The sequence below is a fragment of the Melopsittacus undulatus genome, chromosome Z, assembly GCF_012275295.1.
Source record: "Melopsittacus undulatus isolate bMelUnd1 chromosome Z, bMelUnd1.mat.Z, whole genome shotgun sequence".
NCBI lineage: Eukaryota > Metazoa > Chordata > Aves > Psittaciformes > Psittaculidae > Melopsittacus > Melopsittacus undulatus.
In genome coordinates this window covers 10,295,427-10,322,558 of record NC_047557.1, presented here as the reverse complement: position 1 = coordinate 10,322,558, position 27,132 = coordinate 10,295,427, and the positions used below count along the sequence as shown (strand labels likewise).

Here is a 27,132-nt window from a genome sequence, read left to right as displayed (position 1 = left end):
TCCATGGGCACACACTGCCCCTGTCCCCTCCATCCCAGTCCCCATGAGGACCCTTCCAGGAGTTGTCCCCGACTCCAGGGACCTCAAGGGCAGCCCAAGGGGCCCCATTGGAAGTGAAGCATCTCCCCAGCAGGGCAGGAGCAGGGACCCACCCTGTGCTGGCTCTGCTCCTCTCACTCCCCACACTGCCGCTGCCTCCACTTCCACCCTCCCCATCTGGATCTTGTTGGGATGCTGGCACTGAGCACTGGGATTGGGAGGTGCCAACACATGGAAGCAATCAGAGCTGGGTCAAAGCGCGGGGAGGGGGCCACATGCTGAGTTAGAGGGGCTGTGCAGAGGGTCCTGTGCCTGCTGTCGGGCTAGTGAGGACAAGGGAGATGTCCCAGGCATCTGCTGCATCCTCTTATAGCACTCAACAAGTGGTGCCTGGAGGGGCTAAGCCTGACCTATACCGGGAGCATCCCCAGGGTGGGATCTCTCCTCTTGCCACTCACTCCTCCCCTGATGCAGCTCCATCTGCGGGGTTGGTTTTGCCAGGACAGTGCCAACACTATCCCCTTTATTGGAAACACTGTGCTCTCCAGGCACAGCATGTGGGAGAGGGGCAGGCAGATGGGGGGTCCCTTCTGCAGGCTGGTGAGGGGTGATGGGCAGGGCTCAGCACCCCCTGCTCACTGATGCCCAGCACCCCAGGAGCCTGCCTGCACAGTCCCCCTCAACACTAGGCAGTGAGGTACGGCTGGCTCAGCCTCTTATCCCCATGTGTTCAGCAGCAGGGCTGGCCCCGTTGCCTTGAGTCCAAGGTGCCTCCAGACAGCTCCGGGTGGGCATGGGCAGCCCAAAGCTTCTGGAAGCACATCCACTCTCCTTAGGATCCATACTGCATCCCCAGGGTGCAATGTCCATGGCCGTGGGGTGACCCGGGACACGTGGGGTCCATGGGGACCGGCAGTGGCATCAAGTTCCACGCATGGGACAGCGGGCGCAGGGAGCAGGGATCGGCCAGGGATCACTACAGGATCTGGGCCTCTGCCGAGAGAGAAGGCAGGGGTTGAGGAGGGCACTTCCCACACTCCCTCCCCTGCATGTCCCCATCACACCCCCTGCACCCCAACTCACTCGGTAGTGCCTTCAAGTGGGTGGCAGCAACCAAGAAGCTGTGGGGTTTGGTCTTGTCCTCGCCCTGCTTCCTTACCCGGAGCCTGGGGACAGAGCAGTGGTGGCTGAGGACCCCAAGCAACCCCCTGGTACCAGGACTGCGCGCATCCCCAGGGGTTCCCATCTGCATCCCCATCCAGCTGTGCCCAGCCAATCCAATGGGTCAGCTCCAGGCCTACAGGAGCTGATAGAGCAAGGCTGGGATGGGGATAGGGACTAATAGCATAGTCACACCATGGGAGGGAGAACCCAGTCGTGTAGGATGAGGGGACCCAAGGACAGGAATTCCAAATAGGAAAAGTTTATGGAGAGGTCTTGGTGCTGACTCTGGAGCATGAGAGACCCCAGCAAGGAAGGACCCTTTGGGGGGATGTTAATAGCAGCATCTTTGGGTATACAGAGAAAGGTCCCACAGATGTGGGCTCATGAGGAAGACCCCAGCAGACTGGGCACTACTGCAGATGCTGGGGTGTGCTGGGAACATGCATTTATGTGGCACTGGGGCAAGGGGAGCATAAACTACCTTATGGGGCTGGCATCAACTCTGTTTGGGCAAGGGCCCCAAAGCACATCATGGGGGAGATGGGGTACCTCATGCTGAGGGTTCAAGGGATCAGTGGAATGAACAGCAGTCATGCAGTGCTCCCCTCCCACAACCCAGCCTACCAGATGAGGATGGTGACAACGAGAACAGCAGCCAGGACAAAGAAGGCGAAGATGCCAAGGGACACCAGGACCGCTGTCTTCTCCAGGGGCTCGCTGTGGTCTGGGATAGAGACACTGTCATGGCCTGGGGATGCCACAGACCCTGTCATCCAGGGGAGCCTTTGGAAGCTCCTGGACACCCCAACCACACACAGGCATGGGGCAGGAGACCCTTCCAATGACATCCAGCCACCGTGAGCCCAGCCTGGCCCTGCTGCCCATCACCCCCAGCAACACTCACTGATGGGCTCAGGGTTGGGAGCCTGGGAGGGCTCCTCGGCCAGGCTTTCCAGGCTGGTGTCTGTAGTGGTTTCTTCACTCACTGCGGTGATCAGGTCTGCAAGGACAGAGCAGGTGAGACACCCACCCAACAGCATGGGCAGCACCCAGGGACCAAAGAAGGATGCTCGTGTATCCCAAGGGTGCTAGGGGTGCTCTTGGAACCCTTCTCTGCCCTAAGGCTGTGGGGGGCAAGCCCCAGATGGCTGCTGTGGGGCTGGGAGATGCTTTGTCCCCTTGCAAAAGCCTCCCACATGGGGTCAGTTTTTCATGGGATCAGCTCCTTGGGTCAACTTTAAGGGGCTCCAGGAGCTCTGGGTGATATCTGGGGGGAATTGGTGCCATAGGGAAGGGGCTGGGGAGGTGCAGGTGCTGAAGGGGCTCTAGGGCAGGATGACACAACCCCATAGGGCTGCTGGGGCTGCAGCCTGTCCCCCTCACACCTCTGGCTGGTGTTGCCCTGGCCTCCGGGCTCCACTCGCTCCAATTCCCTGCATCCAGGAAATCCTTGGCACTGACTTGGACCACATGCTCCAGCCCAGCGAAGGCATCGGTGATCACCTCGGACAGGTTCACCGTCTCCACCTGCATGGAACAAAGGGGAGCTGTGGGGCAGGCTGGGGCACCCCTCATTGCCCTCCTTTGCCCTGTGCCCACAGCTTTGCCTTTCCTGCCCCCCTGCTTACCACCGACCAGGAGCGGTGGATGACGGGCCGGTACTGGAGCCGGAATCGGAGCTGGAAGTGGGGTTCCTTGGGCCAGGAGGAGGGGTACTTCCAGCTCACGAGGAGCCGCCGTGGGGCCAAGGGGATGGGCTGCACCACCAAGCCCTCCGGAGGGTCTGGCTTAACTGCACAGGAGAGGATAAGGGGCTGCCACGCTGCCATCCAAAGCTGGTTGCCCGTGGGATGGATGGACACTGGGATGGACAGAGGGATGGATGCAGACTCACTGATGGCCTGCATGGTGACATCCAGGAGGCGGAAGCTGGAGCCCAGGGGGTTCACCTCGGTGATGTTCAGGCGGTAGGAGCTCCAGAACTCGGACCCATGGACGGTGCAGGTGCCGGGGCGGGATGGATCCTGCAGGCATGGCCCCATGTGCCCGTTCTTGTTCCTGCGGCAGGGATGCAGAGTGGTGACATGTCCCCCCACCCGCCATGCATAGACAGCTTCTTGGTGACATGTGGGGACACCCCAAAGCCAAAAGCCTGGTGAAGGGGCCCCTGTTACAGCTGAACTGCCCTCGACCCTGCAGAGCCCTGCATGTCCCTCTGAGAATGAATTAATGTCTCTATCCCAGCCCAAAGTCCCTTCTGGAAAGGTCCCCCCACGGACCAAACTCTTCTCGCTATGGATACAGATACCCCTCACTCTGGGGACCCTGCTGAGGACAGGGGCAGAGCCTTTGGGAACCAATTCCCAGGGAATGGGACCAGAGTGGGATTCAGTCCTACCTCCGCCTCTCTTCACCTGTCAGCGATTTCTTCCTGTCATAGAGAGAGATGAAAAGCAGACAGTGAGGATGAGGGGATGGCACAAAAGGCATTTACACCCCCATTGTCCCCATTGCTACATGGGTGGCATGGCAAGGGGCACAGAGCTAAACCCATGCCCATCCCTGCTGGTGAGCAGCCTGGCACAGAGCTGGTGGTCTCAGCAAAGGCACAGGGACACTGATAAAAGCAGCTCCCCATTAGCTGGCTTTGCCCTCCCTTAAGCCCCGAGGCCCTTTGCTTCCCACCACCCCTGATGCTCCATGGCCCCCTCCCCAGCACACCCCATCCCCTGCTCCTGCAGCTTTCAGCAGGGCTGTGCTTTATGGGCTCTGTCTCACTTCAAAGCATCCCACTAATTTGGCCTGCTGGGATAATTGGAAGCAGTCAGGGCTCCTTTCATCCACTGACCTGCTTCTCTTTTATAGCCCTTCTGGTGCGGGCAGAGCCCTGGGCAGGAAGGGAACCTGCTTGTGCTGCCTCCCAACACCACTGGGGCCCACCATGGAGCAAGCAAGTGCTTGGTGCTCTGCTCACCCCCAAGCATAACCTGCTCTGGGGTGCAGGAGATGAACCCATGATGGCCACCACAATTTGGTGCTTACCCTTGGCACCCTGTAACCCCCCAAGCCCGTGCCCTATAGGGACCTGTAGGTGGTGATGTATCTGGTGGGGAGGAAGGTCTCCACACTGGAGGTCCAGGAGCAGGAGAAATTCTCATAGTCGGATGCTCTGCAGGACACAAAGGGGACCCCCGGCAGGTCTGGGGTGTGGGGGGGAAGTGACAGTCAGCGAGGGGACCCCCATCCTGTCACTGCAGAGTCCCCTCCTGGCAACCCTTTCACAGCCCCATCCTGGTGGGGCTGCACACCCCACACACCCCAGCCCATGGACACGCTACTCACATCCCAGCCGCAGGGACACGGTGTGCAGGAGGCCACCGTCCTCGCCATGGCAGCTGTAGGCTCCCGTGGTGGCCAGGCTAGCCCGAGGCAGCACCAGGGATCCCTGATGGGTGACAGAGCCCTCGGGCAGTGCTGCAGCATCTGCTCGTCTCCATTGCACTGCAGTGCTGGGGAGGAGAGACCATATAGGGGTGTTGGAGGACAGGGACAGCAAATCACCCCAGGCTCACCATGCAAGCCATCCCATTGGACACATCCCGTGGTGTGCATGGAAAAGACCTACCCAGCATGGGCACCGGTGCACAATAGGGTCACGTCTGTCCCCACTTGTCCGTACTGCACACCTAAAGGGACACACAGATCCCCAGATGGGTGTTAGCACCAATCCATGCCGGGGCTGGGTGCTGAGCAACCTGGGGTACCCCCCTGGGGAGCTGGGTGCTGGCTCTGGGGTCTTGCTTCATGCAGGTACCACCAAGTGGGACTGGGAAGCACTGGTCCCAGTTGGGCAATGGGCAGCTGCAGCAGGATGCTGGCCAGACGGCACCCATTGCCATGGGGTTTTGTGTATGCCCTGACTAGGGGAATGGGGTACCCCATGGCTGGGACATGGGATGCTATGCAAGGGGCTCACCTTCCTCTCCCCAGCCCTCAGGGACGGCGAGGGAGGCTGATGCCAGGGCTGCTGTGAGGAACACCATCACCCTGCCCAGGCCTGGGATGGGACTGCGCATCTGGAGGAGGCAGAGAGGGAAGGGAAAGGGCATTATCCCCTGTAATAGGGTGGCCTGCAGCACCCACAGCACAGAGCATCCCTGCAGCACCCACAGCACAGAGCATCCCTGCAGCACCAGGCACCCGCATCCCCCCCTTGCCTGATCCCATCCCACTGGGCACAGTACAGGGACTGTGACACTGGGACCCCAGCTGGCAGGGTCTGTGCCACTGTCACACCTAGTCCCTAGCTGCCAAGGTGTCCCCATGCCAGGAGAATGCAGGGCAAACATGGATTGGGAGCTTGGGGCTGCACAGGTTGGTGTGACCAAGGCCTCTTTGCCTTTGCCATCCTGTGCCAGAGACCTGAGCTGGTGCAGGCAGAGCAGGAAAGGAATAAGGAGAAACTCTGGCCTGTACTTACATGGCAGGAGACAGCAGTCAGATCTGAAGAGGCTCATACAGCCAGGGATAGCAGGTCTGTGACAGCTCTGCCCATATCAATAGTGGGGCAGACTGCGGGTCCCACATCACTGCCCATCCCTGCACGCACTAAAGGGCTGATCAGTGCAGGTCTGTGCCCTTCCAGGCCATTTAGAATCTCTGGTCTCAAGAAAAATGGTCCTGAAATCCCTTTCTCCCATTCAGAGATCACCAGTAGGTCAGGAGTGAGAAGCATGTGGAATGCTGAGTCAGTGCACCTAACTCTCCATGGGCCAACCTCTCCCATAGAGTGGGGTCTCCTCACTCCCAGAGGTGTCCACTCCAGCCTACACTGTTCTGCACATACCATCCAGCATCACCCTGGCCAGCCCAGCCCATCCAGAACCGCTCTAAGGCATCCACTCCATCCTGCACTGTCCTGCACATACCAGCCACCATCACTCCGTCCACCAGAGACACCATCACCCAGTCTGTGCCAACCAGTACTGTCCTAAAGCATCTGTTCCAGTCTCCATAGGCTCAGCCAGCATCACCCTGCCTGTGCCAGCCAGCACCACCTCAGGGCATCCATCCTGGCCAGCATCACATCATGCATATCATCAGTATCCCACTGTCCCTATCAGGCTGCTCCCAGCAGGCACAGACAGCTGAATCATTTTCCCTGGAATAACCCCCTGCCCACCCCTCACAAATGGGTAGAACCATTTATTTACATGGATACTGTCAGCCCCAAGAGCAGGATGCAGCTCATGGAAGTAAATCCTCAGTCACACAGGTTGCACAGCCAAGGGGTTCCAGAGAGGGATGCTCCAGCCTGGCAAAGGCACCCCAGAGCCAGTGTTGGCTCCTCTCCTGTGGGCAAGTGCCCATGGCCACAGAGCAAACAGTGTGGTGAAGCAAACAGAGCTACAAGGCAATGTGCTGCAGCCAGGGAATGCAGGGGGAAGGCACACAGGGCCCACATCAACCCTGCCCTGAACAAGCCAGGCAGCCTCAAATACAAGCCCCAAGCCCAAATAATTTCATGAGACTGTCATAAGCTTTTCCTACCAAACCACCCATAGAAACATTCCCGGGAAGCTTCAGTTCAAAGGTGCTTGCCAAAACTATGCTGGTAACTAACTGGGAACATTTGGCCTGAAAGTAAAATATTTTGGTGATGGAAGGAAAAAAAAAAGAGAAGACTTAAAATACACTTAAGAGCAGCAACCAAAAATAACTCCAAACACCACGTGGAGCAGAGTGAAGGGGATGGTGCTTAGGAAGGGAGAGGGGGGAGTGTCAGGGAGAGTGTTAGTGTGGAGATGGGAGAAATAGCTTTAAAATAGAATCATCTCTTCTCCTGACTGGGTTTTCATGCGAACGCTGCAGAGGGTGAAGGCAGAGCTGCTGCACCCATTGCCCCTCATGCTGCTCTGTGGCAAGGGGATGTGCTCTGGGTGCTGTTTGCTAAGGCTCAGGGCCACTGAGACCTGACCAGTGTGGAAATGACCCTGCAGCCATGATGCTGAGAGGCATCTTTCCATGCATGGATAAAGGGAGAGCTGAAGGCACAGCCCAGAGCATCCCAGACCCCTGTGTGGCTGCAGAGAACACCTATGCAGACCCCGTCCCCAGCTGCATCCCAGCCCCAATCTCCCCAGTGACCCCATGCACGTCCTCCCACCCTGCAGCACCCTCTGTCCCAGGTGTCCCCCCAGTGCTCCCCATCCTCACCCCAGTTCCCTATGAGCTCCCCTGTCTCAGATGGGCTCTTTTGGGCACTGCCCACCCCTGTCAGTGCAGCACCAAACCCTCCCCAGACACATGCATTGGGTTAGTAAATGACCTGCCTGAGCATTGCCAAACCCTAGCCATGACCAAGCACCACTGCAGAGAAGAGAAACAAGGCAAACCCTTCTTTGCCTGCCCGACAGCCACAAACAAAAGGGGAAAGAGCCGCAGAGCAGGGGAAGACCCGGATCCCTTGTCTGCCCCACTGTGGCATTGGGCCAGCACTCCAGACCAGGCAGTGCTCCAAACAGCCTGCCCAGGAAGGATCCCCTTGACTTTATGCAACCAAACTCCTTGCCAAGGGGAAAGCATGCATGCAAACAAACATAGGTGTGTTGCCAGGCCACCTTCCTTAGTGTCTGCATCCCTATGGATGGGCACGCAGGCAGAGAAAGCATCCCTCTATGCCTGCACAGCGGTGACACATCCCAGGGACAGGGAGTCCCAGCACAGTGGTCCTGGAGCTGAGCCGGGACACAGGGAACAATCAGAGCTTTTCTTCCTCCCCACATGCTAATCCCAGCCCAAGAGGCGTCTGCTCAGGGCTGGGTGACCACCCATGGCCATGGCAGAGGGATCCAGCCCAGGGCTGTGGCTTGGCCCTGGCAGTGATGCCAGACCCTGCTCCCTTGGCATGGGATGCTCAGGTCACCAGGGTGACCAGGCTATGCATAGCACCCATAGAGTGTGCCCCATAACCATGGAGCATGAGGTGCCACTCTCCACCCTGCACCAGCCCTACTGTCCAGCCTAACCTCATCCACAAGTTTCTGGAGAGAAAGCCTGCTATGATCCCCTTCCTGCATCCAAACTGCAATGCAGTGAGCCAAAACACCCCCCAAAATCACAGCAGTGTGCACTGGCTCTGATGCCTACATGGGATGTGACAGTCCCCTCAGCATGGCCACTCTGCTGTGGCCTGGCAAAGCCCAGTATGGATTCCTGGGGGAGGCCAACTTTCCATTGTGCTTCGTGCTTTGAAAAGACAGTGGGTTTTGGGTTTCTTTCCTTTTTTCCTTTGCTCTATTTGAAGTCTCTCTTCAAAGGGAATGAGCCACATGCAGAGCTGAGGGTGGTGGGGAAGGGGACATAAGCAGATGATGCCATGCTACAGGGCTGAAGATGGCAGTGGGGAGGAAAGGCATGCTCCCCACTGAGCACAGAAAGCTGGCTGCCTCCTAACCTCTCCCCAGTGTGGCCTGGGGCAGCATTGCTGCTATAGAGATGTGGTAAATAAAACCCAAGAGCACTTGGCAGCTCTCTGCTGCAGTTACCTACCTGCAAGAAGCTTCCCTCAACAGGCAGTGCCTGATGCTGGCCAGCTCTAATGCCCCAGAGATGGTATTTGACATGGTCTAGTGTGAGGTGTCTCTGCCCAAGGCTGGGGTTGGAACTAGATGATGTTAAGGTCTTTTCCAACCCTAACTGTCCCGTGATCCTATGATTCCTGCCCCTGAGCTGGAGGAGCATCCCTATCCCTGCACCCCAGACCCTCCTCTCTGCCAGTGCGAGCTGTGGGAAACACGTCCTGTGGCCAAGGGCGGCAGCACTTCCAAGCAGCAGGAGTTCCCCTTTTCTTGCTTTCCTGCAGGGTTACGAGCACAGAACCCCACTAACCCCCTCTCCTCCCAGCAGCTTTTATGAGCACAGTGCCCTGCCCTAAGGAGCCACAGCCTAGCCTTAGGCCATCCCCGTGGCTGCAGACCTGACCAGAAACCTCTCAGCATCCCACCCCTGCACTGGTGACTTCCATCACCATGTGGCTTTAGGCTGATGGGGAAGCATCAACCCCGCTGCTGGGACAGTCCCCTGCAACCAGCCCCTCCTGTCCCCTAAATGCACTGTCACAACCACTGGTGCCCAGAGAAAGAACAGCAAAGGGTGGTGGCAGGGACAGAAGCATGTCCCCCATCACCTCCAGGGCCACTGGGGACATGCACAGGCCTCAGGATCATCATCAGCACTCACCTTGGGCACTGCTGGGCTGATGCCCCACTTGTTGTACCCAGTCCCTCCAGTGCCTTGGGGACCTCAAATCACTGCTTTCTTTGGTACCACCTCGGTGGGTTGCTGAGCACCCATGTGCCCTCATGCTGGGCTAGGCTAAAGCAGCACAAACACACACACAAGTGCAGCCCCTGCAACCAAGCACACTGGAATTACCCCAGTTAAACCAGTAAAACAAGCTGCAACCTTTCCCTGTGAGGCCAGAGCAGCCTGAATGCAGTGTTTAACTCACTAGAGTCCTACAGTGGGGTTTAACTCAGGAAAGCCCAAATATGGGATTAAATCCCATGTAGCTGAGGAGCAGGATTAAGTCCTGCTCAGACCAGGAATGGGATGGAATCCAGTGCAGTCCAAATTTGGGGTTAAATCTGGTGCAGTCTGAATGTGTAGTTAAATGCAGCTTGAGCCCAGCAGTGGGGTTAAACCAGCTCATCCAGAATGTGGGGTTAGACCCAGAGCAGCCCAAACACAGGGTTATGAAGACCAAATGTGGGGTTAAACTCAACACAGCTCAGGAGTGGGGTTAACCTCAGCTCAGCCCAAATGCAGGGTTAACCACAACACAGTCCAAATGCAAGGCTAAACCCAACGCAGCCAAGAAATGGGGCTATTCCCAGCTCAGCCCAAACATGTAGTCAAACCCAGCACAACCCAATCATGGAGTTACTCAGTCCAGCTGTGGGGTTAAATCCAATGCAGCCCAGGACTGGGGTTAACCCCAGCTCAACTCAAACACAGGGTTAAACCCAGCTCCACTTGGGGAATCAGTTCATCTCCACAGGCAGGTATAATGTACATCCCCATTCAACCCAGACATCCCCTGACAATGCCTGGCTGACCACTGGTGTCCAAGCCCACCCCATATCCTAAGGGTCACCTCTCTCCTCCATGGGGCTGGCAGGTATTACTGGAACCCTGTGCTTGGGGTCCAGGAGCCCACCACACTCCTCATCGTGCCAGCAGCTTCATGGAGGTCAGGCTCTGCTCTTACCGGGGCCAGGAAACTCCCACCCCAACTCCCGATTCCTGCCCGCCCCTGCTCCATCCCATGGGAAGAAGTCTCTGGCTCCTGGTTGTAACTGGAGGCATCGGCAAGGGCCAAAACAGCGAGGGCTCTGTTAGCAGCCAGCAGCCCTGAGGCCATGCCAGCTGGCAGCACTGCATTCAGCCTGGGGAATGAAGGCCCCCCCCATTCCATCTCCATCCTTATCCCCATCCCCACACTCCCCCCTCCCCAAAGCCACGTGCCGGAATCATTCCTAAAAATAATCCCTGGGCTGTAAGGAAACCCACAGGCTGTAGCTGTAGTGCTGGTGGGTTTCTTTATAGCCGGGAGATTGGTTTTGGGATGGAAGGGATGGAGCTGTGGGGGGGCTGCATCCCCACTGCCCTTGGTATGGGTTTGAAGGATGGGGACAGGCACGGTGCCAGATGCAGGGACACGGGTGGGACCCGCTGGCAATGGAGCTGGGCCACCCTGTGATTAGAGCAGGGTGGGAAAGGCTTTTCCTCTTTTAGTCCTGGGCTCAGCCCGGCCTGGCAGAGGTTTTGGTGAAGCCACAGCTCCCGGCACAACGTTGGGTACCAGCCTGTGCCCGGCATTTCACCCCCAGCAGCATCCGCATCCCACAGAACAAACTCCCCATAAGCTGGCCCTAGGGCAGATACAAGTCTTATGCATCCATATATGTAGGGAATATGCTCTCGTGAGACCTCACTTGGAGCACTGTGTGCAGTTCTGGTGTCCCCATCATAAGAAGGACATGGAACTGTTGGAGCAAGCCCAGAGGAGGCCACGAGGATGATCAGGGACTGGAGCACCTCCCATATGAAGACAGGCTGAGAAAGTTGGGGCTGTTCAGCCTGGAGAAGAGAAGGCTGCATGGAGACCTCATAGCAGCCTTCCAGTGTCTGAAGGGGGCCTATAGGGATGCTGGGGAGGGACTATTCATTAGGGACTGTAGTTACAGGACAAGGGGTAACGGGTTAAAACTTAAACAGGGGAAGTTTAGATTGGATATAAGGAGGAAGTTCTTTACTGTGATGGTGGTGAGGCACTAAAATGGGTTGCCCAAGGACGTTCTGAATGCTCCATCCCTGGCAGTGTTCAAGGCCGGGTTGGATGAAGCCTTGGGTGCCATGGTTTAGTGTGAGGTGTCCCTGCCCATGGATGATCTTAAGGTCCTTTCCAACCCAAACCATTCCCTGTTTCTATAACAGACATACAGAAGTGAATGGTCCACACAAGCCCAGCTCCTCCTGATGGACTCCAGCTTGGAGCCGGGAGCCCTAAGCAAGAGAGGGACCGCACAGCATCCCCCTTCCTGGTGCTCCCCCCAACCTTCCCCATGCTCCAAAGCCTGCTGATGCCCAGGAGCTGTCGGGCTTAGCTCCTTCCCGGAGGCACGAAGGTGCCCGGGTCAGCCAAAGCACTGCTGCAGGGTGGCAGTGCCAAAACAAACAGCTCACCTTACACACACACTCCCCCAGCTACCCATTTGCTGTCGCTGCTGCTGCAAAACAAAATCCCTTCTGGGCCAGGGAGGGATTCCAGGTGCCATAAAGTGCCACCTGGGTGGCCAAATAAAGCCACCACCAAAGCCATTAACCCCTTGCACCCCACTGTCAGTGTCTGTGTGTGTGGAGAGGACCCCCCGGCAATGTGTGATGTGGGGATGCTGGTGCCAGGCTCTGGTGGGCTGGATAACCATGGCCTGTTTTCTCCAAGCTTGGAAGCAAGCTTCTCCAAGGTGAAGGCAGGGATGGATGCTGGGAAAGCACCTCACTGCAGCAGCATCCATGCCCCATATCTCATGCCAGGTCAATCAGATGGCAGCCCCCAGGCCGTAAGGAGAGATGGAGAAGAGGCAAGAAATGGGGAAAAGCTGGGGCAGGAGAGGCTGGGGGCCAAGCAATGCCTGAGTTGAGAAGGTTGGAAAAACACCATCCAGCTCCGTTTGTGCTGGGGGAAAAAACCCAGCCAAGTTCTCCTGACAGATTAAGTGTGATCGTATCCGAGCAGGGGAAAAGCAGGGCAATGCAGTGAGCGTGCTGACACATCTCCTTCCCCAGTGCTGGAGAGACGCCCCGATCCCACTCCAGGCCAGCTCTGTTTACAGCCTCCTATTGTCTCTTTTCTTTCCCTTTTTGGGTTCCCCCCCAACCCCTGCCCCCTGCATCCAATGTTACAGCTCAGAGTAAACAAAAGCAAGCATCCTCTCACTCCAAACATTTCAGCCATCCCAAACTTTCTCCGGAGGGGGCTGCCCGTGGAATTTTCCTCATCCAGAAGGATTTCGAAATGTTCCTTTCGCAGCCTGCTCTGACCGGAGTCCAAGGCAGCTCCAAAACCCTGCACAAACACTGCAGCTGCCCTCTGCACAGCCCTGGCTCGGGTTGGAGGCACCTCGAAGTCCCTTCCATGCACAGGGAATCCCTTTTCCCTTGGATACTGGTTGGAGGGGGACAGAGGCACGTTCCAGCCTGTGTGAACCTCATAACCCATCTGACAGCAGGTCCTGGGGAGGCCAGGTCCTATTCTTTACTGATGCAGTTGTTACTGCACTGAGATGCCAATGCTGGTGCAAAGCACTCCAGTGCATTGGGAGGGTGTGTATTCCAAAGCACACTGCTTCCCTTTGCAGCCTGTATTCCTGCAGCACCAGCCAGATTTGAGAGGGTGAAGTGGCTGCCAGAGCTCCTCCTTGGAGCAGTCAGTGGCACCACGGGAGGGCAGTTTGCAGCAGTGATGCCTGCTCGGTGCCAGGGCAGATGGAGGATGGATGATGTGCTGCATCCCTCCCTAAGGGTGGAGTGGGGCCCTGTGCCCTGCATATCCCTGGGAGGTGGTGAGATGGCACATGGAACACAGGGGGAAATATCCTCTAGGATGAGCCATGGTGCTGTGTGCCTCCACACCTCTTTGAGCCACTGTCAGGGTGTTCACCCTAGTCCCAGAAGAGGTGGGACCCTGATATGGCCAAGCAGAGACCCCCAAAGCTCTCTTGGCTCTGGCTAGGCACAGATGTGGTGTGAAACCCATGGGAGCCTGGCATGGAGGTGCCAGCACTGCTCATCCTGCTGACAATGGGGACACCAGGGGTGGCCCCTGCAACAACAGAAGTGAGAAGAGCCCAGCCAAAAAGCCCCACAAGCAAGCCAGCAATCACAGGAAGAAGCACCCAAAGCTCAGCCCAGCTCGGATTTGGCTGTCAATGCAAGTCATTGTGGTGGCCTGGCACGCTGGTTTCCTTTGCTTGCCTTCCCGAATGCTTCCCAGATGGGTGTCACTGGGTAGGTAATCCCACATCCCGACAGACACCACGGGAACCCCACATTCTCCCTCCCATACACATGCAGATTTTGGGGGCTGCCACCCCTTAATGCACCCATGCTGTCACCCCAGGAGGGCAAACCCTTGCTGGTACCCACCGCATCCCCCCCCTGTAGCATCCTAATGGGTGCAGCAGCACTCTAGTGGGGGAGATACCTCAGCTCCACGCTGGAAGGGGGTCTTGCTGCAGGATGGGGCTCTTGCAGGTACCCCTGCTGCCTCTGCACCATCTCCTTGCACCGCCTCTCTGGGCTCTCCTCCTCCACAGAGGCTGTTTGGGGTTTGATGTGGGAGCGGTCCCACCCCTACAGCAGCCCCCTCCCCTATAAAGGGGCCAGGCAGCGGTTGTGCAGGGAGCAGAGCCCCCAGCACAGCAGATGGGGTCTGTAAGGCGAGGCTCCCCCAGGTGTGTTTGCCTTGGCCGGGACTCAAGCCTGTCCAATTAGAGCTATAGAAAACACATATTAAGAGGGGGGGGTGGGAGGGAAATAATCCTCTCCCCTGTGCTGGGGCCCAGGGTTTGGCCGGGGTTTCTCGGCAGGCCAGGAGCAGGGATACAGGCTCTGCTGGCAGAGAGTGGGGAGGGAGGGATGTTTGTGGATATTAAAATGCAGTCGTAAAGGAGAATAAAAGGGCAGCCTTGTTTCGGAACGAGTCTCCCAGGCTTTCCCCTCTCCCGGCATGCTCGGCACCTGGCCGGCAGCACCACCAGCTCCCCCTTCCCAGAGCCCCCCCTTGCTTGCCCAAGGACTGGGATACTGCCAGTGAGACCCCAACCCTTATAGGGTGAAGCCCAGCACCTTTGGGAGGCAGCAGATTTAGGGGACACCCTCCCAGTCTGGAGCCACCCGCACTGGGTTGAAACTGGACTTCTGGAAAAGCCATGCGTGCACATCCACACCTCCACAGCTCCCTGCCTTCCCTGCCTGTGTGCAGGCAAGGCTGCCTGGCCCCAGCTGCTTGGCAGCAGCCACATGGCAGCACCGCTGCTATTTCTCTGCCTCTCCCTGCCGGAGGCAGAATAAGCCACACGGTGTTTTGGCCAAGGTTTAAAATTAGCCCCAGGCACTCAATACCCCGGTGCTGGTCCAGGGCGAGTGGCTATCGGAAGGTCCCATGTGGCTCTGTGGCACATTGAGGTTTCCTCCCAGAGGGGTCTCCTTCTTGGGATATGTCCCCAGATCCATGAAGAAGGATGAAGCAGGATGCTGCCTCCTTGCAGCATCTCCTCTGCTTCCACATTGCCATGCCCAGCTCTGAAAAATCACACCAGGATGTGAGGGAGCAGCCACAGGCACCACCCTGGTTAAAGTGGCCCCATCTTGGCCCCATTTGCTCAGCTGGACATCAGGCTTCACCACTGGCATCAAGGAGAGAACAGCAGTCTGTGAGCCTGAAGCCCCCCTGTTCATCCATGCCCTTTTCCCTCCCCGTTTTCCTTGGCAGCACCCCAATAGCGCAGGCTCACTGAGCCCCCCGTCCCCCCCGGCTTGTGGGGACCTGGGTACACTCTGTCCCCAGCCACAGCCCATATGAGTAACAGCCCGGCAAGCGATTCGGGTGCCGTCAAGGCGAGCAGAGCCTGTCCCTTGGCCTCGCTCCCTCCTTGTGGCGGTGAAATCACGTCTGGAGAAAGCATAGGGAAAGATGCACCCCCCCCCCCCGCTGCTTCCCAGTGGGGATGCTTGCTCCCTGCCTGCTGGCTGGCTGCCCCCACTCTGCAAACCCCACATCCCAACACAGGGATGCTACAGGGATGCAGCTGACAACAGAGCCGCACATCTCTTCTCCACACTCTGGACCCCACAGCAGCATCCCAGATGTGGGATGTGGAAACACGGCAGCAAACTCCAGGCACTCATAAAAGCAATCCTGGGGAGCAGGGAGGAACCTTTAACCTCCCTCTAACCTCTCTCATAGCAGTTCAACCCTGCCAGAGCCTGTCGGGTAACTAGGAGTGGATGGGGCACTGCTGACACCCCCCTTGGCAGAGCCATGGGTTATGGAAGGCGCTGGTGGCTCTGGCAGGCTGGGAACGTGCCTGGGCAGCACCAGAGGGGATGGTGAAGGACAGGCCACCACTGCTGGCGTTGGACCTGGCACACGGCACGCGCCGGCTGCGATGGGGGTGACTAATGCAGCTCTTTAAACGCCTCCGCCGGCACGGGAGCGTGTCTCCGGGTTAGGGTTTAATTATCTGCCTTCCTCTGCAGCCCGTGCTCTCCTCTTGCTGAACCACCACAGGGACCCCGGGGATGTCATCCATCCATAACCCCCCTGCCCCAGCCAGGGATGCTGGCACTGAGCGAGCGGGACCGCAGCAGGGAGCGGGCTGGGAGCACGCCGAGGCTGCAGCTGGGGGCTATAAAAAGCACGGCTGTGGTATGCAGCGAGGCACTGAGAGGGGAATAAAATCAAATCAGGTGGTGGATGAGCCGGGCGGTTGCTTCTGCGCTGGAGCTGGCCCCGGCGCTGCTCCTCATCATCCTTTCCTTGCTCTCTGCCCAGCCAACAGCCCCCGGTGAAGCCGGGGCAGAGTGGAAAGCTGAGATTTGGCAAAGGATGGAGGACACAGGGCTGGGTTGGACGGCAACGAGAGTGGGTCAAGGCTGGGGGAATGATGTCTGGATGTGACGTGTGGGCTGCCCGGGATGCAGGCATCACAGCCACTCTTCACCCAGCCCAGAGACACCGGATCTGGGCACTCAGCCTCCTGGCAACGTGCACCAGAGGATTAACTGTGCACTGATTTACACCCAGAGCTGCCTCTGCCAGGAGGAGGTTGGCATATTGACAGTAAGAGCGTGCACCCCACTATCCCCAGCACCCCCAGCACCCGGGTCCATGTGGGGACCTTACCCATAGGACACAGCAGCAGCAGCACGAGGTGGGGACAGAAAGGGCTGCCCTTGGGCTGGCAGGAGCTCCCCACTCAGGGACGCACTGTGTTTGCACAAGCCTGAGCAGGGGAAGGTCGGATTAATTTTAAACCTGAATAAACAAGGAGGGAAGGCAGTGCCAGAGCTCGCCCTTCCCGGAGGGGATGCCCAGCAGCAGGGCACAGCACCCATAGCACAGCCATACCCAGGTACCAGCAGGGCTCAGAACCAGGGCTCACATCGCTGTAGGAAAGCTGGGACAAACCCAAATCCCAAATCCCATGCCTGCGGGCCTCCCTTTTCCACAAGGAGCTCCCAGCTGAGTCAGTGCTGGCAGCGGTGAGAGCAGCTCCTGCTTCTCTGTTCTGAATCCTTCTGACCTTTATGGGGAAGCACCCACACCAGGACCCCCATCCCACCAGGAGCAGATCGCCTGCCCCCCAGCCACAGAGCACAATGTGGTTTTGGGAAACAACCAGGAAGAACAAAAAGCAAAATGTAATAAAATTGTTTGTGGGTCAAGAGGAAAATGGAAAAAAACTGAAAAAAAATAGAGTTTGTGTTTTGTGTGCCAAAAGGAAAATGAAAACCAAAACATTTTGTTCTAAATGATAGGCCTTGTTTGGTTTTCAGTGGTTTTACTTTTTTTAAATACTTTGGGTTGAATCAAGCTAAATTTGGCTTCCAAACATTACCTTGGGGTGGGGAATGAAGCAAAATTAACAAAAAAATAAAAATAAAATAAAATAAAATCAAAACATCTCCTTTGGAAAATGTCAGAGTGAAGCACCACGGCTTTTCCAGCCCTTGGGAGAGCCGCAGCCGGGCGCTGAACCCAGTCCCAGCAACAGCCTGGGACAGCCTTCCCAAGCAGCCTTTGTATCCAGAAACTAAAGCAGCTGCTGTGCAGATTGACAGCCAGGAGGGTTTGTGCCCTGCTGCTCCGCTCCCATTGGGAATATCCCTTCTGCTTGTGCTGGTACCCAGGACCCTCTGCTGCCAGGAGCTGTGCGTGTGAGCCGAATCCCAGCCGAGCCGCTCTCCAAAACTCCTCTTTAAATGTCTTTTCTATTAGGTCAGCATTCCTGCGTCGCCCAGGGAAGGTGGTTACGGTCGGCAGCCCGGCACACAGGCTCCTCGGTGCTGGCTGCTGGCTCCGGGTCAGCAAAGCAGCCTGCCCACGCTATTAAATTACTGAGAAAAATGGCTCATTTCACCAAAAATGAGGTGCAGGAACCTCTCGTGCGGTGGCAGGGCAAGCTGGTAATTGGAAATTCATAGAGCTGGATGTAAATGCTGCCTCTGGCTATGCTCCACCCTCCTCTGGTTGTGGCAAGGGATGGTGAAGAGGTTCTCGCTGCCATCCCTGAAGTGCTGCTGCTGATGGAGATGCAGCGGCCACGTTGCTGGCAGCAGTGCTGAGGTCGCCTGTGTACCACAGGAGGGTTAAATGCTGCTGCAGCATCCCTGTGCTCATTCAGATGGGGTAAATGTGCAAAAAAAAGAAGCTCTTAGGGACCTTTCCAGGCACTGGAAGAAGAAAATTCTCTGTGGATTGTCATAACTACCCTGCTGGAGACATGTTTTATGGGACATCATCTGGGGATGCAGCAAGACACTGCCCCAGCATCTGTCTTCTTCTTCCAGCTGCACCCCAGGGGTGAAAACCAAGATGAGCTCCCCTGTGGACCTTGCCTTTCTTACATCCTTCACCCATCCTAGGGCATAGCATGAGCACTGCTGCTGCTCCATCTGAGCCTGGGCATCTTAGCATCCTCCTTTTGGACCAGTCTGAGTCCAAACCTCAGAACCTCATGGGCTGCGTGGAGCCCTCCAAAGCATCTCTGGAGCAAACCACCCAGCTGCTGAAGCTGACAGAGAAGCCTGGCACATAGCTGCAGCCTCCAGTTTGGGAAGGAGGAATGGAGATGTGCAGTAGAACAAGAGCTGTGTCAACAGGATGCTCAAGAGACCAGCCCCTCCGGAGCTTACATTGGCTGCTCTCTGCAGGCACTGGGAGGCTGCATCCTGCTCCTTGCATGTCTTGGTGCTGCAGGGATTGGGGGGGAATACAGCAGTCGAGGACAAGAGTATAGAGCTAATTTTTGGGCACTGGGATGCACCATGGGCACAATCTCAGCTGGAGACAGGAAACAGAGCCAGATGTGATATGGGAGGCCAGGGAAAAGGGATGCTTCTGCAGGCACATCCGTGCTCCAGCCATAAAGCAGCAAAACTCAGCGCTGGGATGGGGCGGAACAGCCATGGGGGAGCTACAAAACAGCCCGTTGGGGGCCTGGCAGGAGCTAAAAAAACTCAGGATCTGCCAAAGCACCGAGGAACCCCCCAGGGTTGCATGCTGGCCCCTGCAAGACAAGGATGGAGCAATAGCTGGTCGGGTCCACCAGCTCCTCCTCAGCCTTGGGGCCTCGGGCAAAACTCATGGAAAGCAAAGGAAAGGCTCCTGCAGACCTCCCCAGGAGCTGGCCCTGCAAGAAAGTCTGGGGACAAGCCAGCTGGCCCGGACAGCCTGCGTGACAGCGGCTTTCGCAAAGCCAAGCTGAGCCACTGCGCCCGAGCCATCCCCCATTGTGGGGCTGTTGCAGCACAGCTGTCGGGAGCTCTGTTGCAACAGGGGCACGATGCTGGGCTGGTCCGTGATACAGACCCTGCATCACAGCACTTCTTATTTCTTCATAGCTACTATTGCAGGAAGGCAAGGGCTGAATCGCACCATTATTGAATTGAAGAGGCGGTGGTGCCTGTGTTGACCTTCATCAAAGAGGGGCTGGTGAGGTCCCTGGCTCCAGCTGCTGCTATTGGGCTGGCCAGGATGAAGCTCATGGTCCCAAAGGAAGGGGCTGGTAAAAGCACAGGAAGGCGAAGGAAACAGCTGGAAGGGCATTGCCGCACCAGCCAGCTGGAATGTGCTCCAGGAATGCTGTGCCAGCCCCACTGTGTCCCTTGTGTGCTTCCACACCCCTCAGGGCTACAGCTCTGTTCTAAGTGGGACAGGACCCGGGGTCAGTCCCTTTCTGCCGGCGACAGACGACCCTCCCCAGGCTACCACAGAGATGATGCTTCCCAGCCAGCAGCTTCGCCCATCCCTTCTCCCCCTTGGTGTGTCTCCAGCATCAGCTTTTCAACACTGCTCAGCATCCTTTGTTTTCACTGTAGGAGGTGGGGTAAACCAGAAGATGCCCAAGTGACCTTATTTCCACCATCAGGATTTCATTAGATGAAGGAGCCCTAAACTTTTCCACTGCTCCCTATATGGCAATCTCAGCGGGTCCATAACCATTTTTATTCTGCTGCTTCTATTTTGACCATCTCCATATTGAAAGGAGGGGAGCAGAGCTGAGCAGCCTCTAGGGAGCCCCGGGTTGGTTTCCAAAACACTTCCAGCATCCTCCCAAAACACTTTCAGCATCCTCCCCTCTCCTGGTTGATTACCTGTGGTAATCACAGTGTTACCTGTGGTCCCCTGGCCATTGCCAGTCTCACATCGAACCACACCAGGTCTCAACCCCAGTCTCTCCAACCTGCTTGTACTCTCCCATATCATCTTAAGGAAACATGTATGAGCAGGGCACTGGTGGATGTGACCTTCCCCTTCCAAAATCCCTCATAAGCTTTTTCACCAAGGAGCAATCCTCACTAGAACAAGCCCAAGCTCCACTCATGAGATGCAACCACCACCCATGGTCCTGATAGGACAGAAGTGAATCAGGTCTTGACAGACTCCTTGTCCTTCGTCTCCTGGTCCTCCCCCAGTGCAAACACCACAAGAGGAAGAGAAGTTTGCCATTGTTTTTTCCATGTCCCAGACTCACATCACTGGAGAGAAGGAAGAACAGCATCTCCCAGCCCAGCCTTCCGCCTGTACCAGAGAGCTCAGTGCATGCTCCAGGGCCTGTGGGTGCTGTGACCATCCAAAAGAGCCTGAAGCTCACCCCATCCCACCCCCATGCCAGGGTGACTCAGAGACCTGGGAAGCAGCCAGGCTTGAGAGATAATTCCTATTAACACGCTGATCCCTGACATGGCAAACCTGCTTCTAATTTCCAGAGGAATTTTCCTTTTTCCATGGAAATGGTCCATGGGAATCTGGCTGTTGGAGAAGACGACTCAACCACAGTGCAAGGCATCTGCACCCTTCCCCACCTTCACAGCCTGCATGGGAGGGGAAAGCCATCACCAGGAGGTGCAGAGAGATTTGCTGGTAGGAGCTTGGGTTGTAAGGTCACTACATGCCCGGTCAGAGAGACTGGGTGATTTTCACACATACGATGCTGTTGTAACCACAGGAACACTTAGGAAAACCAAAAGCTCTCTAAACATCCCAGCGAGTCACCCAGACATCCCAGGGCTAATTCCTGATGCTGGCTTTGCATCAGCACCCCAAATGCTGGCAAGACCCCAGCACATCGCCAGTAGGGAAGAGCTCCCATCCCAACCAGGCTGTGTCTTTGGCTGTATCTCCAGCAGGGGCAGGGCCACCCCATCCCATCCCATGCCTGAACAAGAAGAGGGGAAACAAACTGGGAGAGGTGCCAGAGTCTTCCGAAGGGATTAAAGCAGAGCCACAGGTTGGCACCTGCCCTGTCCTGCGGGAAGCATATCATGAGGGGTTTTCCTCCAGATCTAAACCTGTGGGAGAAGAAGATGCAAGAATCTCTTGGCTTGTTTAACCTAACAAGGAAGCTATAAATACCGCAGGGTAAACACCGGGAGGGAGAAGAGGTCTTGAACTGAAAGCACAATGTTGGCACAATTCCCATAGGGGAATAAGCTCTCCAGGAACGCACTCAGCAGGAAACTGGAGGGAGGTTGATCCCTGTGTGAGCAGGAAGAGCTTGGAGTCGCCTTTGAACAAGAGTGGAGTGGAAAGAGAGGGTTTGAAGTGAGCACTCACATGATTTGTGGCAGGTAGAGAGTGCCATGCACTGTTACCATCCATGGGGGGATCCCCATTTAGGATGGTCCAGGTGAGCCAGGGTAGAAGGGCAAGGGAGGTGGAAGGCTGGGGGATGCAAGTGTGGGCTACCTGGGTGCCCACCCAGCATAAGGCTCTGATAAGCCCATCGGCTGCAAAAGGGAACCACCGCTGCTGCCCCGATAAAGACAGCAGGGAGACTCACTGTCTTATGAGTCATTCATTCATCCTTCACAAACATATTCTATGATCCTATGATTCTAAGGCTAGCACTTGGCCAAGCATCCTCCTCCCCCTGCTGCCAAGACGGCTCTCTGAGACAGGGAAAAAGTGGCTTATCAGATATCATCATGTCAAATTTTCCCTTCCCTGAGAGGTTCCTGTTCATGGAGCAGGAGGAAGGGCAAAACCAGAGCTGCGCTTCTTCCACCTCCCTACAGGCAGTCTCTGCCTTCAGCTGCACCTCCTGGGACTGGTCCCCACCATCCTACTGCAGCCCACATCCCCTGTTCACCCACTATGGGTGATGTCCAACCCTATGCACAACACACTGTCACCATTCAGCCCCGTCCCTCATCTCCAGTCCCACTTTGCCTGCCAAGGTCAGTTTGCACCTCTCCAGAGAGGTGATATGGCCCCTTTCACTCCCCTCAGAAAGGGCCAGGTTGGGAGCAGGATGTGTGAATGCAGCTATGTCCCATCCCCAACCCTGGCCCTGGAGGGACCTCCACCAGCTTGCATCTCCCCGTGAAGCTCCTCTGCCCTGCTCCAGGCTGGGATGCCACTGGTTCTGCTTAGCCTAACCGCGCTGTGACCTGCCACAGTGCAAGTACCCCACCTCCTCCTGCAAACAACACAGACAGATGTGGCTGCAGCCTGTACCAAGCGGGCACCTCCCAACCTGGCACCAGAGTTGCTTGGCCAGCCCTGGCCGGCCTGGCACTGGCTGTGTCATCAACACCGGTCAGTCCAACACCACTTTGGGCACAGCAAAGCGTCTGAGTTGTTGCAGCTCTGGGTTTCTCCCCATGGAGACCCGAGGCAAGGTACCCCTAGGTACCATCACAATGAGGTCTCGGTTTGCTGTTAGTGATATCTGAGCCCATCTCAGCCCCGTGGTCCCCTTTGACACCCTTCACCAGCCCAGAGTTGGCATTGGGCACAGCACAGCACCGCAGGGACTGGCACAGCACGGAGAAGTGATGGAGCCGGCACCCGGTGCAAAGCGGGACAAGGCAGGCAGAGAGCCCAGCCAGTGCCTGCGCATGGGAAAGCGCATGTTCCCGCGCCTCTCCTAATTGGGAGCAGCTTTTCCTCCTTGGACCCCCCAGAAGAAGAGGGGGCCCTGACAGGGCGGCGCTTGCCTGGTGTTGTTCCAGCCTTTCTTCAGAAAACTACTCCCGAAGACAAAACCGGGGGAAAGGGGTTCAAACTCTATGCGCTCGGGTTAGCGTTTGTGGAGGCTGGGGAACGGGATTAAAGATCCCACCCCGACAACTACATCCATCCCTCGAGCATCTCCGGGGAGGAGGAAGGGGGAGCAGCACCGGGTACCCCGAGGCAGCCGGGGGGAGAAGCGAGAGGAAAAGTTCTTGCAACTTTTTCGAGGGGCACAACACACACACACACAACTTTACCCCAGTAAGAGCAGCAAACAGGCTGGGGGAGACGGGGGGGGTTTAAGCCCCCTGCTGCTCGGCGCCGGCAGCCGTCCCGCAGCAGCGCGCCCCTCACCGCGGCGTCGGGGCGGCGGCTGGTCCCCTGCTCTGGGAAGGGATGCGCAGGGGGGACCGGTTCCCTACCTTCCTGCGTAGCGCCGAGGCTATGTGTCCATGGCGCTCGGCGGAGCGGGTCCGGAGCGCGGAGCGGGGCCGGCGGCGGAGCGCCCGCACCGGGCTGGATGTGGCCGGTAGCGCAGGCGGTGCGAAGCCCGGAGCCGCCGCCGCAGCTCCATTGGAGCAGGGCGCTGCCAATCTGCAGCCGCAGCGCCGGGAAGCTTCCTGTCTGCGAGCCGCCCCCCGCACCCGACACGGCCCCACGGCCGCTCCCCGCAGCCCCCCATGGGATGCACGGTGTTCCCATGGGATGTGCGGTGTTCCCAGGGGATGCGCGGTGTCCCTCGGGATGTGCGGTCCCCACTTCATCCCATTGCCGGCTCTCGCCGTCCCGCTCCGGCCGGGGCACTGGGTACCCCACCGGGGCTCAGGGACAGCCCCAGGGTGCACAGCCCTCGGCAGGAAGCTCGTCCTGCGTTTGCCATCTCCACCTGCCCTTATCCCAGCATCTTTGAGGAGCTGAGGCAGGCAGATCCTGCCCGTGACTCAGTTTCCCTTGCCCTGGGAGGGGCATTTCTTTGGGGTTTATGTTTGTAAGGGTTCGTTTGATGGGGAATGTGTAGGGTGAAATCTGGCCCCCAGGGCTTGGGAAGCCTTATTCCTCATCACAGCTTTTGGTGTGTGCTTGTGTGCCCCTTTTGAAGCACCCCCTCCATCGCCCAACCCTTTTCCAAGGTGTTTTCTGTTTTATCACACTGACAATTTTCTGGAGGAGAAAAACAAGAGGAAAAGTGTACAATGGGAAAGCTGATGGTGAATACTCCTCCTTGGGAACTTTACCTTGGCACCTGGGGCCACGTGTGTTCTGGGGTCATGCTGGAGAACCTTTTGATATGATGCCATCATGGCTGGTGATGCTGCAGAAGTGGGATGGACCCCGCATTTCCCTCCCCACTGAGCATAGTGCAATGAGCAGGGTTGCAGCCCCGCTCTGCAACCCAAAGGTAATGAACCCATCGTTGCCCGTGCCCTGGCACACCTCTGCAACCCCACAATAAATGCCTGTGAGTCACCTCACCTCCTGCATAACCCTACAGTAATAAACCAGTGTCCTCCTTCATCCCAACCCTACAATAACGGGATATGGGAGAGGTAGATGCTGTGTGTGGCATGCCCAGCCCAGCACCCGCACCAGCTCCCTGCGGGTACTGCTCTTCGCTGTGGTTGAGGTTTAGTGCCCACATCGGCTGAGGAACAGGCCCAGTGTGGCACATGCTCGTGGCCGGGGCGGCCGCCTCGCTAGCCACATGTGGCTGGATCCATCCTGCCTGCACTACAAGAGCTGGGGCTGTGCCAGGGCTGGGGCTGTCCCTCCCTGAGTCAGCTCACGTGTAGCTCCTTCAGGTGCTTTGCAGGAGGAGTCCTGTCCCACCAGCCTGCTCACCTCTGCCTTTAGCTAACGGCTCGAACGCTTGTCGAGAGCCTGGGGATGTAGGAGGGGCTGGTCCTGAGCGGAGAGATGTTTTCTGCGTCCAGCTTCTCACTTCTTCCTGCCTCCCCACTCTGCCCTCTGCAATCCGCATGAGCAGAGGGATGCTGAGCATCTTACAGCATCAGCCCCTCTGGAAAGAGCGGAGCTGGGCAGGCTGCAGCAAGCGTTTGGCCCTGGGTTCTCCTCTGGGAGCAGACCCTGAGCTTCCCTCAACGCTCCGTGGTGCTCGCTGGGCGCCGGGAGCCGGGCTGCTCGGCGCCAGCGCTGGCCGGGAGCCACACGCTGCTCTCCCTGCTGCTGCAGCGGCAGAGAGCAAAGCCGAGCTCACAGCCAGGGAATACCCCAGCTCCGCAGGGCTGTGGCCACCCTCGGGGTTGGGAAGCTGAGAGCAGAGCTTGATCTGGGGGGGTGTCTGTCAGCTCCAACCCCCTGCACATATAGACACTCCATAGGGGCACTGGGATAAGGATGCACTGGGGCTCTGGGCTATGCTGGGTGACCAGCTCAGAGCAGTGATAGTGAGCTGCAGTGCTGGGGGAATAAGGAGCAGGGGTGGTGTGGGGTCTGCGGGGTGAGCAGGGTGATCGGTGGGGCTGCATGCACCCTGGAGGCCTTGGGGCAGGACTTCTCTGCACCTCTTTGGCATGGGGCAAGAGGGGCAGGCACACTGCATCTCTGACAGCAGCTCTTGCGCTGCTCCATCCTTGGACTCGGATGAGGATTGTGACCCCCACGCACCTCCTGGCTCCTCTATCCTGTTGTGGCATGAGGATTCACAAAAGCACATCTCCCAGGCTGGCTGCAGCATCCCATCCAGCGGCTGGTACCCCTCTCAGCACCCCAGAATGGCTGAATGTGGGGACCATAGGGTCTTTCTTCCTACTCCCTCTCCTCTGAGCAGGAGGCCAGGTTGGGCAGAGTCGTGGGTGCCATGATCTAACGTGAGGCACCCCTGCCCATGGCAGGGGGTTGGAACTGAATGATCTTAAAGTCCTTTCCACCCCTAACTGTTCTATGATTCTCTAAGCAGAGACCAGGACAGAGAACGAGCTGCCAGCTCTTGTCCAGGCAAGTCAAGACTTGGCCACATAAGCGGATGTCTGGGGGTTATATTACACTATCACAAACGCAAGCAAGACCAACTGAACCAGGGACACATGAGCTGTGCATTGTCCCCCCTGCCAGGCCACAGCTTTGCCTGCCTCAACACCGGTATGTGCTCAGAAATAACCTGAGCTCTCTGCTGGGACAAGCAGTCAAATCAATGAACTGGATTTCCAGTAACTGCACTGGGTGTAGAGACTGGGAGGTCTGGGATCAGAAGGTCTTGAGCTGGAATGGGACCAAACTTGATGTGAGAGGTGACATACTGATGTACAGCTGCTGTGACATGATGGTGTGCCAATCCTCAACCAAGCTGGATGAGTTGGCACGTCCTAGATTGCTGTCTGCATGACACGAGTGGTGCAGATGGACGGATGGATGGAAGAGATTGTGGGCACTGGAGATGGGTGCATCTAAAGACTGTGGTGTCCTCCCATGGTTTCCGTGCAGAGGTCACTACCACAGGGTTCAACTCCTCTGGTGTAGTGCTGATGTGTGGCATAGAGCCTCTCCTGCTGCAGTGCCCATCTCAGCACTGCCTATGCAAGGATGGTCCATTACCATGCAGCCTGGGCATGGATAGGGCTGGGGTAATTCCAAGGTGCACATGTCCCCCACAGACCAGTCCCAATGACTGTCCCTGCCATGCAGAGGCACTTGAGACTGTTCCAGAGGTGCAGGTACCCACTGGGTTTGGGTCACTGTGTGGCAATGGGGCTGTGCCGTTCGGCACCAGCCTTTGTGCCTTGTATGGGACCTGTCCTGCTGCTCAGCAGCTTTGCTCATGCTGGCTTGGCTTGTGGCCGGGGTCTGGCTGTCGTGCTGTGGACATGGGCTTGTTTGAAGTGCAGGGTTGTTGTGTGTTTACCCTGGCGAGCCTGAGGTGTACAGGAAACCAGAGCTTTGCTCCCTGGCTGTCGCTTTATTTGTTATGGTCACAGCTTGGGCTGCCCACGCTGGGAAGAGAAGGTAACAAAAACCCCAAGGGCTGCAGTGCAGCTCCTGCCCTGACAGCCCTGCTCTACTGTGATTCATACTGTGGCTGAGGTGGGATAGCAGGATGCTTGGTGCCACAATATGCTCATTCTGCCTAAGAACAGGGTCACTTGTCTCAGATGCGTCTATCCATG

The 27,132-nt window shown here is 57.3% G+C and overlaps 1 protein-coding gene across 1 annotated transcript; it reads right to left on the bottom strand.

Annotated features, from left to right (window-relative positions):
• Positions 1-527: 527 nt before the first annotated feature.
• On the bottom strand, positions 528-23,600 carry IL11RA (interleukin 11 receptor subunit alpha). Its single transcript, XM_034072880.1, is given in 14 exon segments — positions 528-1,032; positions 1,123-1,205; positions 1,828-1,927; positions 2,108-2,203; positions 2,589-2,730; positions 2,832-2,995; positions 3,098-3,261; positions 3,602-3,634; positions 4,289-4,403; positions 4,546-4,712; positions 4,829-4,889; positions 5,180-5,279; positions 23,434-23,556; positions 23,559-23,600. Coding segments are annotated over 14 exon segments (1,392 nt in total). The 5' UTR covers positions 23,586-23,600; the 3' UTR covers positions 528-1,015.
• Positions 23,601-27,132: the final 3,532 nt, after the last annotated feature.